Genomic DNA, 11,719 nt, shown 5'->3' with positions numbered 1-11,719 from the left:
CTGTGGAGGAAGCAGAGGTGACATGGAGGTGGCATCAGACGCAGAGCAACCAGCACCCGCACCTCTGCCTGCTGAAGGCTGCCTTGGCACCTTGCCCGGGGCTAACGAGTGCATTTAATTGTCCCCATCCAAACGTGCCCGGGAGTGCAAAGGGTGCCAGCTGCCTTAGCTCTCTTTTACACAGAGGTTTGCCAGTGGCCTGGGCCCTCGTGGTGATCCCCTCGGGAGCAGCAGTATGCCACCCTGGGCAGGGAGCACCAGCATGCCACCCTGGGCAGGGAGCACCAGCATGCCACCCTGAGCAAGGAGCACCAGCATGCCACCCTGGGCAGGGAGCACCAGCATGCCACCCTGGGCAGGGAGCACCAGCATGCCACCCTGGGCAGGGAGCACCAGCATGCCACCCTGGGCAGGGAGCACCAGCATGCCACCCTGAGCAAGAGCACCAGCATGCCACCCCGGGCAGGGAGCACCAGCATGCCACCCTGAGCAAGAGCACCAACATGCCACCCTGAGCAGGGAGCACCAGCATGCCACCCTGAGAAAGAGCACCAACATGCCACCCTGAGCAAGAGCACCAGCATGCCACCCTGAGCAGGGAGCACCAGCATGCCACCCTGAGCAGGGAGCACCAGCATGCCACCCTGAGAAAGAGCACCAACATGCCACCCTGAGCAAGAGCACCAGCATGCCACCCCAGGCAGGGAGCACCAGCATGCCACCCTGAGCAGGGAGCACCAGCATGCCACCCCAGGCAGGGAGCACCAGCATGCCACCCCAGGCAGGGAGCACCAGCATGCCACCCCAGGCAGGGAGCACCAGCATGCCACCATGAGCAGGGAGCACCAACACCAGTGCTCAGTGGAAGGCACATCCCACCCCCTGCTCAGACCGACCCCAGCACCGGCGCAGCGCAGGGCACTGCCCAGACTTGCTGGGTTAAGTCTCACCATGACTTGGTTCCCATGGGCATCAGCTTCCTTTAGGAGGGGTCCCTCTGCAGCAGGCATCTCCTCGTACTTCTGCTCCTGCCACTCGCTGAACTTCACGGAGTGCTTTGGGGTGTAGCTGGATAAATCTGCTGGGAGGACAAAGCTGACATAAATACTTCTGCCTACCCCGAGAGGGAGCAGGAGCAGGAATCTGACAGGGACACCATGGAAGCAGCCCACCCACTTTTCCCTGTTCTGTTTGATCCTTGTCCCCACCAAGCCCTTACTGCCATCAGCTGGCAAAGGTCACCTCTAGCAGCATGTCCACCTCTGTGAAGCCCCTTGGGTCTGTGAGGAGCATGGACAGTGCCAGGCACCACCAGTAGCCCCCCAGTGCCAGCACAGTGCTTTGCTCACCTGAGTTAGGAGTAGAGGGATGCAAAGTGCTGTTTGGGCGTGGAATGTGAAAGGTGCAAGCTTTGTCCTCCTCTGCTTCAGAAATGTGTCCTTCCTCTTCCTCCTCGTCCTCTTCTGCCAGCGAGCTCTCTGATGGGTACTCAAACATAGTCTGCAGGCTTGTCTCATTGAAGGAGATCTTCATCTAGACAGAAGCAAAGGAGGCTCTTTTAGAAAGCAGCACAAGAAACCACTGAACCCAGTGCTTGCTCTGCCAAAGGTGGCCTCCCAGGCCAGGCCTTGCCCCCAGGTGCCTATCCCCACACCTTCTCCCAGGTGCCTTGCTGGACCTCTTACCGTGCCAAGAGCAACCACAAGGGCCGAGGAGAAAGGATGGAGGCAGAAGCCTGAGAGGTTGAGAGCACCTTTGGCTTTTTGCCCGGGCACATATTTTGCCAGCATCTAACACTGATACCCAGCAGCCAGGAGGAGCTACTGGCATGTCCCTCAAGAGGGATCTGTGTTGCCAAGGAGGGGAGGGTGACATTGCTAACTCCTGCCAACTCTCTCCTGAAACCATTGCTCTGGACAGCAGAAACATCGGCAGGACTGCACTGCTGGGAGGACACAGAATGGGTTAGGTTGGAAGGGAGCTCAAGGATCATCCAGTTCCAGTCCCCTGCCATAGGCAGGGACACCTCCCCCTATAATAGGTTGCTCAAGGCCTCATCTAACCCAGCCTTGAACACCTCCAGGGAGGGAGCAGCCACAACCTCTCAGGGCAGCCTGTGCCAGTGTCTCACTACCCTCACTGCAAACAGCTTCTTCCTAACATCCAGTTTCAATCTCCCCTCTGCCACTTTAAACCCATTACCCCTTGTCCTGTCATTACCAGACCATGTCAATAGTCCCTCCCCAGTCTTCCTGTAGCCCACTTCAGATCCTGGAAGGCCACTCCAAGGTCTCCTCAAAACCTTCTCCTCTCCAGGCTGCAGAGCCCCAATTCTCTCAGCCTGTCCTCATAGCAGAGCTGCTGCAGCCCTCTGAGCACCTTTGTGGCACTCATCCTGGCATGAAGCTATTTAAGCTGCACAAACCCAGGGCAGGCAGAGGATGGAATTGGCTAAAACAGATGGAACGAGTAGAGAAAAAATACAGAGTAAAGGGGAGGTCCTTAAAGGTTCCACTTTGAAACTGGTGTTATTTCTCTCACTGAAGACCTGTGGTGGTACTTGAGGCCTGATGTGATTCTCCTCCTTCCTGGGCCACATACCAACCTAAGGGTAGGTGAGGCATGGGGCTGTGAGAGGCAGTGCAGCCTAACACTGAGGGGTCTCCTTGGTGTCTGCTCTTGGGAATCCATCACCTCCTGACAGCCCAGAACACCTGTGCCTGGCTTGTGGCCAAAAGGGAGGGGACACCAAACTTCCAACGTCAGGAAATTCTGTGTCTGCACAGCAGGCAAAGAACCATCAGAATGTTTGGACAGCTGAGCCAGGCCAGAGTGGAAAGAACTCCACCAACACCCAGCTACGTCAGACCCTAGAAGCAGTGAGCTTTGGAGCTCTCTTTGCATCCAGCATCTCCCCCAAGGGAGACACTGCTCAGGCACGAACTGCCAGGGTGAAGTCAGGCTTCTCAAGACTCAGTTATCATCCACTGACAATCACAGAGTGGCAGGGGTTGGAAGGGACCTCCAGAGATGGAGTCCAGCCCCCCCTGCCAAAGCAGGGGCACCCAGGGCAGGTCATACTGGAACACATCCAGGCAGGTTTTGAAAGTCTCCAGAGGAGACTCCACAACCTCTCTGGGCAGCCTGCTCCAGGCTTCCAGAACCCTCACAGGAAAGAAGTTTCTCCTCATGTTGAGGTGGAAATTCCTGGGATCCAGGTCATGGTCATTGTTCCATGTCCTGTCACTGGGCACCACCAAAAAGAGCCTGACAGCTTCTTGACACCATCAAACAAACCTGGCACTTTCTTCTTGATATCCTTAGATATTTATAGACATTGATCACAGAACCATAGAATCAGCCAGGCTGGAAGAGAGCTCCAAGCTCAGCCAGCCCAATCTAGCACGCAGCCCAACCCAGCCCCAGCCAACCAACCAGACCATGGCACTAAGTGCCCCAGCCAGGACTGGCTGCAACACTTCCAGCCACAGAGACTCCACCACCTCCCTGGGCAGCCCATTCCAATGCCAATCACTCTCTCTGACAACAACTTCCTAACAACATCCAACCTCAACCTGCCCTGGCACAACCTGAGGCTGTGTCCCCTTCTTCTGTCCCTGGCTGCCTGGCAGCAGAGCCCAACCCCACCTGGCTACAGCCTCCCTGCAGGCAGCTGCAGGCAGCAATGAGCTCTGCCCTGAGCTGCACACCCCCAGCTCCCTCAGCCTCTCCTCATAGGGCTCTGCTCCAGGCCCCTCCCCAGCCTTGCTGCCCTTCTCCAAACACCTTCCAGCACCTCAACATCTCTCTGCAATTCAGGAGCCCAGAACTGGACACAGCACTCCAGGTGTGGCCTGAGCAGTGCTGAGTGATCAGATCCTCTCTCAGCCTTCTCCAGACTGAACAGCCCCAGGGCTCTCAGTCTTTCTTCATAGCAGAGATGTTCCAGTCCCTTCATCATCCTCATAGCTCCCTTCTGGAGTCTCTCCAGCAGATCCCTGTCTTTCCTGAAGTAGGGAGCCCCAAACTGTACACAGTATTCTGTGTGTGGCCTCAGAAGGGCAGAGCAGAGGCGGGGGGAGAACCTTCCTAGCCTATGCTGAAGCAGTGTGAGTATCTTCTCTGAACTGGAGAAGGAGAACTGCTAACTACAGGCTGTAGCCTCTGCCTCTCTTTCATCCTCTCCACCTCTCTGTGCACCTGAGCACACACATTTGCTCCCACTGGTGTGGCTGTCTGCAGATCTCACCAGATCCAAACACCCCTGTGGTTTGTGTGTTCACCTCTCTACCTGTATGTGTTTTAATTCAGGACACCACCTGGATGTGTTCCTGTGTGGCCTGCCCTAGGTGACCCTGCTTTAACCCCTGCCATGCTGAGATTCTGTGGTTCACAGAATGGTTTGGGCTGGAAGGGACCTTAAAGATCATCCAGTTCCAACCCTCCTGCCATGGGCAGGGACACCTCCCACTAACCCAAGTTGCTCAAGGCCTTGACCAACCTGGCCTTGAACACTTGCAGGGAGGAGGCATCCACGACCTCCTTGGGCAACCTGTGTCAGTGTCACCACCCTCAGTGTAAACCCTGTGACGCCTTGGAGTGAGTGATTGTGACTCTTGCCACTGACTCTGCTGCTGGTTTGATTCCAGCATCTTCTACTGAATGACTTCATTTCAGACTGGTTAAGGCTTTAGTGTTGCTAAAATCCAACTTTTGGATCTACCTCTCACCATCAGTAAATCTCAAACTGCTGCCAGATCACAACTGTGGCAAACACTGTCCCCTGCAACGTGGCCTTTGAACAGCATCTGGGAAACAGCCATGAAGAGGAGTCCAACTCAGAATTCAGCAAGGGAACAAAACAGATGGTGGGTCCTGAAGAAAACTGGAGAGTAACACCAGAAATGGGATCATGTTTAGACCAAGCCTTGCTCTAAGAGAAGTTCATCCCCCATGAATGAGTGAGAAAGAAGACTGTGGATTGCCCACAGGACTGGAACTGTCATTGGCAGGCTGCAAAAGGAACCTGGGAATAAAGCAAGGTATTTCCAGTGCAAATTGGGGCTGCCTGGCTCCAGCCTCCCTGCCACAGCCAGCAGCTAGTGGAAGGCAGCAGCTGGACCTGGACTCCCTCTCTCTTCTCCAGGGTAAATAAAGCTCAGCTCCTTCAGCTTCTCCTCACACACCACATCTGCCAACTCCAGGAGCACCTTCTCAGCCTCTGCTGGACTTGCTCCAGATTCTGCCTCTCCTGTAGCAAGCAGGAGGCTCCAACCCCCCCCCCCCCAGTAACTCCAGATGGGTGTTGAGAGCCAGAGCTGAGGAAGGGATTGTTCCCCACAGCCTAACACCTCCTAACCGTTATCTACTGCTCTGCTCAGATCTGGTTACAAATCATCTCAACAGGTGGGGAGGAGATTCAGCCTGGCCACACTCACAGAAATGAAGGCTGAGAAAAAGCTCTCTGGAAACACACCAAGAAAACAACCACCAAGGAGCAGAGAGGAAGGGCTGATGCCAGCAGACAACAGGCAAACAAGGAGCAGAGGCTTGCCAGGAATACATTTATGCCAGAAAGCAGGGAAGTACCAAGCCAATGCGGATCAAGGGTCAGGAGCAGCTGCCTAGGAGGGTGTCGTGATGCTCCTAACAGCAATGAAAACTGAGCTGATGCAGGCAGCACTGCTGCTTGTGACTGGCTGTGGGAGCTGGATGGTTCAGGGGATCTCTTCTGATGCAGTCTGATAAAAACTGGCAAGAAGAAAGCTCAGCACATTCACCCCATTTGAGTTTCCCTCACACACCACACCCCAGGGGCTAAGAAACAGCAGGTGCCCCTGGGCAGGTATCCAGCAACCCAAGTGCTGCCCAGGGCTGTGCTCCTGCACACACAGCACTGCTGTGCTGCTGCTGCCAATGGGGGCTGCTGAAACTGAGCCTGCAGCTGCTCAGGGGCCAGAGCCTGCAGACTGCCAGTGAGAGGGAGCACAGGCTCCTGGAATGGTTTGGGTGGGAAAAACAGGGGCCAGAGCCTGCAGACTGCCAGTGAGAGGGAGCACAGGCTCCTGGAATGGTTTGGGTGGGAAAAACAGGGGCCAGAGCCTGCAGACTGCCAGTGAGAGGGAGCACAGGCTTCTGGAATGGTTTGGGTGGGAAAAACAGGGGCCAGAGCTGCGGCCTCCCCTGGCCCTGCTCCAGCAGGTCGCTGCCTGTGCTGAAGGCTCCAGAGCTGCCCCAGCACTGCAGTGAGGAGCCAGCCTGCTGCTGCACTCTCCTGTGCTGCTCTCAGACAGGCACTCTGGAGCTCTGCAGGTGGGAAGGGTTTCCAGGAGGAGCTGTGGGGCAAGGCAGTGAGCACTTCACTGCTGCTTTGCAGATCAGTGCCGAGAGGAGCCTGGACCAAAGGCAGGTACCACAGTGAGTACCTAATGCCTCCTCTCTGCGTGGCAAGCATGCCTGATGGAGCTGGTGCTGCTCTGCCTGCTGGCCCCCAAACACAGCCTGGCTCCCCTCCCTGTGCTTCCAGGAGAAGGCACAATGGAAAGAGCAGAGAGGGCACCCAGCTGCCTTTCTCCACTCCCTGCCCCGAGCCTGGCCAGCGCCGCCCTGCCCTTCTCCAGATGACGCATGGGGAGGAGAGCAGCTATTGTACTGCAGAGAAAAGGGCTTGGAATAAAACGGCCTTGAAGAGCAGAGCATCCCAGTCACTGTTCCCTCAGCTTCTCAACCCTGATGCTGACCTAGATGCTTCCTGATCCGAGCTAGGCAGCGGAGTGGGCAGTGCCCACTCACAATGTGCGTCTGTGCCTGGGGCCTGGCCGTGCTGCCAGGCACAAAGGCCACGAGGGTGGAGGTGCTCAGGGCTCTGGGAAGCTCAGAAGCTACCCCAGATCCAGACCCTTCATGCAGGCTGCCTGCCAGCGCTGGCAACTGTGCTGAAGGGCAAGCACTTGGCTGCGGATGGAAAACAAAGGGCACAGAAGCGGTGGCCTTGGTTTCACGAGTGGAGCCTGGGAGATGGAACTAAGCTCTCCTGGGTTTCTGCTATCAGGAGGGAGCCCCTAAGGAACGTGACTCTGAGTCCTCTTCAGACCAAAGCTGTGAACATAGAACAAAGAATCAACCAGGTTGAAAGAGACCTCCAAGATCACCCAGTCCAATGGAGAAAACAGCCTCACCAGAGAGCAAAACCAAAGAGCATGAAGCAGCAGCACTGCCCAGGAGAAGCCCTCCCTGCCTCAGTCCTGGAGCATCCCTCCTGAGGACAGCCTGGGAGACTAAGGGCAGACTGTGAGAGTCTAACTCCTCTTTCTCTTGTTCATGCACGAAGATGAAGATTGCCTTTGTTAACCTCCCGGGCTCAGAGGAGGTGCCTGGCTGAAAGCTCAGGGATGCAAACTAGCAGAGAGGCCTGGGTGGGAATCCCCGGAGCTCAGCCGGCTGGAACGCCCAGGACGTGCACATCTTATGTCAGCTGCCCCCAGCAGAAACGCTGCTGTGTGTCCGGGGTGTGCACAGGGAAGCAGTGCCGGGGGGGGGGCAGAGGCCCTCGCAGGACCCCTGCGAATCCATGAGCACGCAGGAAGGGGCCTGGGGAGCTGCACCTGGACACCCACCTAGAGAAAGACCTGAGCGACGCCTGCCGAGTGCGGGCCTCCAGCTCTGCACCTCCGCCAGAGCACCACCAGAGCTGCACCTCCACCAGAAGAACATCCCTGGGCCGCTCACACATCTCTCTCCCCCCCCATCTGCGGCTGACAGTAATATAATCTCTGCTCCTTTCCTTCCCTGCTCCTTCGCTTTTCCTCCATTGTTCCCTCTCTCCCTCCCCCGCTTCTCTCCCTCCCTCTCCCCCTCCCTCCCTCCCCCCCCTTCTCTCCCTCCCCCTCCCTTCCCTTCTCTCCCTCCCTCCCTTCCCTCCCCCCCTTCTCTCCCTCCCTCCCTTCCCCCCTTCTCTCCCTCCCTCCCTCCCTCCCCCCCTTCTCTCCCTCCCTCCCTCCCCCCCTTCTCTCCCTCCCTCCCTCCCTCCCCCCCTTCTCTCCCTCCCCCCTTCTCTCCCTCCCTCTCCCCTTCCCTCCCCCCTTCTCTCCCTCCCTCTCCCCTTCCCTCGATCCCTCTCCCCCTTCCCTCGCTCCCTCTCCCCTTCCCTCGCTCCCTCCCCCCTGCTCAGTGTTACCCTTCAATACCCAGCTGCATGGTGCTCTCTGCTCTGGCTTGCACCTTCACTTCCCAACACAGCCGTCTCTCAGACCAGCTCTTGCTCCTCTGCACAGACTTTGCTCATCTCTGCTCTCTAGACCTTGACAGAGACCTTACCAACGCTTACAAAGACCTAAGGGATGTGTGGCAGGACAGGGTCAGACTCTTCTCAGTGGTCCTCAGCCACAGGATGAGAGGCAATGAGCACAAACCTGACCAGAGAAGTTCCACCTAAACATGAGGAGGAACCTCCTTACTGAGAGGGTGGCAGAGCCCTGGAGCAGGCTGCCCAGAGAGGTGATGGAGTCTCCTTCTCTGGAGACGTTCGAGCCCTGTCTGGACGCATTCCTGTGTGAGCTGCACTAGAGCAGAGGGCCCTGCTCTGGCAGGGGGGTGGACTCAAAGACCTCCAGAGGTCTCTTCCAACCCCTAAGGTCCTGTGGGTTTTTTTCAGTTTCTTTTTGTCCAGAGGTGCCCTCTGACCCCTGCCACTGTGATTCTGTCATACAGCTCCCACCTGCCCACAGCCAGCTCGACTTGGGCCACCCTGACTGCCCAGAGCTCTGCCTCTGCAGTTTCTCAGGTACCTTCTGCAGAAGAGCCTCAACACCGCAGGAGGCAGTGGTGAAGCTGTTCAGGACAAGAGCAATCATTAACCACAGCAGAGCCAGCCCCAGCCATTCCCCCCAGCATCAGGTGATAGAAGCAGAGGGGTCAGGCACTGGCAGAGGCTGCCCAGGGAGGTGGTGGAGTCACCATCCCTGGGGGTGTTTGAACACCATGTGGATGTGGCACTTCAGGACACGGTTTAGTGGGCACGGTGGTGCTGGGCTGATGGTTGGACTGGATGATCTCAGAGGTCTCTTCCAACCTTAATGGTTCTTTGATTCTATCATTTGCTGCTTGAGCAGCAGCACTGGAGTTGACCCAGCATAGCCTATGCCCAGGCTGACAGCAAGCAGCAGTGCCTGGCCTGAGAGCACCTCAGTGCAAGCTTCCTCCCAAAGCTGGCACGCCCCAGGGTAGTGTCCCACCCCCTGCACCCAGTGAGCTGCTCCCGAGCAGGAAAAGCCCCAGAGCCGCTCTGCAGGAAAGCTCTGGGGCACACCCAGGCAAAACAAACACCGCAGCAACAGCCAGCAGCTGGCACAGGGGCAGGCTCCAGCAAACAGGCTCTGCACTGGCAGCCACCCTCCTGCACCTGCACAACCCCCAGCTGCTCACACAGAGCCAGAGCCTCAAAGGCAGCCCCGAAACCCAGAGGCAAAGCTGACACCCCACGAGCATCACGCCCCCAGCACCAGCTGGTTTCAGGGGGAGCACAAAGCAGCTCTGCTCAATCCAGCAGAGGATGGAGGGCACCTCAGTGAAGAACTTCTGGTGGCCTTCCAGCACTTAGAGTGGCCCATACAAAGCTGGGGACAGACTCTTGAGCAGGACCTGTGGTGACAGGACAAGGAGTGATGGTTTGAAGCTCAAAGAGGGAGATTCAGACTGGAGAGAAAGGAGAAATGTTTGACACTGAGGGTGGTGAGAGCCTGGCCCAGGTAACCCAGAGGGGTGCCCCATCCTGGGCACCATCCCACATGAGGTTGGTTGGGGCTCTGAGCAACCTGCTCTAGTTGCAGATGTCCCTGCTGAGGACAGGGGACTTAGACTAGCTAAGCTCTAAAGGTCTTTTCCTACCCAAACCATTCCAGGAGCCTGTGCTCCCTCTCACTGGCAGGCTGCAGGCTCAGCAGCCTCCATCGGCAGCAGCAGCAGCACAGCAGTGCTGTGTGTGCAGGAGGGGCAGAGGCAGCCACAAACACCCTTGGGCAGCACTTGGGTTGCTGGATACCTGCCCAGGGCCTTGAAAGGTCCCTTCCAACCCAAACCATTGCATGATTTATTTCTCTGTGGGTGCTGGTGGGTATTTTCCTCCCAGGGCCACCTGCTGGTTCTTAGCCCATGAAGGTCTCTTCCAACCACAACCAGTCTGTGACTCCATGATTCAAGCACAACCAGGGGCCACTTGGGGCCACGTGGCTGCCTTTAGCAGCCCTCTGAGCAGCCAGTGAGCAGAACCAAGCACTGTGTGTAGGCAACAGGCAGCTTCAGTCCCTGAACCATCTAAACAGAGAAAACAGGAACCCAGCCCTGGCACAGACCTGCAGAGTCAGCAGCCTCCTGCCAGAGCTATGGAAACCCAGAAGATCACAGGATCACAGTCTCACAGCATCATCAGGGTTGGAAGAGACCTCACAGATCATCAAGTCCAACCCTTTAGCACAGAGCTCAAGGCCAGACCATGGCACCAAGTGCCACGTCCAGTCCTGCCTTGAACAGCTCCAGGGACGGCGACTCCACCACCTCCCCGGGCAGCCCATTCCAGTGTCCAATGACTCTCTCAGGGAAGAACTTTCTCCTCACCTCCAGCCTAAATCTCCCCTGGCACAGCCTGAGGCTGTGTCCTCTCCTTCTGGTGCTGGCCACCTGAGAGAAGAGAGCAACCTCCTCCTGGCCACAACCACCCCTCAGGTAGTTGCAGACAGCAATGAGGTCTGCCCTGAGCCTCCTCTTCTCCAGGCTAACCAATCCCAGCTCCCTCAGCCTCTCCTCGTAGGGCTGTGCTCAAGGCCTCTCCCCAGCCTCGTTGCCCTTCTCTGGACACGCTCAAGCATCTCAATGTCCCTCCTAAACTGGGGGGCCCAGAACTGAACACAGCACTCAAGGTGTGGTCTAACCAGTGCAGAGTACAGGGGCAGAATGACCTCCCTGCTCCTGCTGGCCACACTATTCCTGATGCAGGCCAGGATGCCACTGGCTCTCTTGGCCACCTGGGCACACTGCTGGCTCATGTTCAGGTGGGTATCAATCAGCACCCCCAGATCCCTCTCTGTCTGGCTGCTCTCAGCCACTCTGACCCCAGCCTGTATCTCTGCATGGGGTTGTTGTGGCCAAAGTGCAGCACCCTGCACTTGGAGAGATCACTTTCTTTGGTAGCCAAGAGCACCCCAGAAGAGCCAAGCCCAGCCATGCCCAGGCAGAGCACTCTGCCTGTCCTGCCCCAGCACTGCTTCCCCCATTGCTGCCTCAGCAGCAGCTGCCAGTTGTGCCAAGGAGGAATTCTGGACCCTTCAGCTGCGGATGCTGGCAGGGATTTGTCACTATTTGCTCAGCAGAATGCTTCACCCAGAGCTGTGTCACAATGCCAGGGGCCAGCCCAAACCCATCCATCCATGCATTAATACCCTGCCCAGCAATCAGAGCCACACTAGGAGCAACAGGGCAAGGCTTTCCAGGGAATCTGCTGCTGCTCAGCCACCAGATCCTTGTTGCCATAGCAAAAATCACCTATTTATTTGCTAGGATTTGAGTAGTAATGAGTAATAGAGTAGCCAGGAAAGAGAACCCAGGGTAAACATTGCCCAACAAGCCTAAAGTGGAGCAGTCACACAGGGCTGACCTGGAAAGGAAAACGAAGAAGTTGGCCTTGGTTCATGGGTGAAGGCTGTCAGGAGCCAGTCTGAACCAGGCC

The 11,719-nt window shown here is 57.1% G+C and overlaps 1 protein-coding gene across 2 annotated transcripts in view; it reads right to left on the bottom strand.

Annotated features, from left to right (window-relative positions):
- Nucleotides 1-11,719, bottom strand: part of TPRN (taperin) — a 33,373-nt gene that overhangs the window by 2,536 nt on the left and 19,118 nt on the right. Inside the window, exons 2-3 of one of the 2 annotated variants that reach the window (XM_064170849.1) lie at nt 1,350-1,533; nt 951-1,081 (exon numbers count right to left, since the gene is read on the bottom strand). In XM_064170849.1, coding sequence (XP_064026919.1) covers nt 951-1,081; nt 1,350-1,533 — 315 coding nt within the window. The remainder of the gene's footprint in view (nt 1-950; nt 1,082-1,349; nt 1,534-11,719) is intronic. The other variant, XM_064170850.1, reaches the window with a different exon arrangement.

The sequence above is a fragment of the Pogoniulus pusillus genome, chromosome 35 (genome assembly GCF_015220805.1).
Source record: "Pogoniulus pusillus isolate bPogPus1 chromosome 35, bPogPus1.pri, whole genome shotgun sequence".
Classification (NCBI taxonomy): Eukaryota; Metazoa; Chordata; class Aves; order Piciformes; family Lybiidae; genus Pogoniulus; species Pogoniulus pusillus.
The sequence above is the reverse complement of the archived record's forward strand: the minus strand, read 5'-3'. Positions and strand labels throughout refer to the sequence as shown.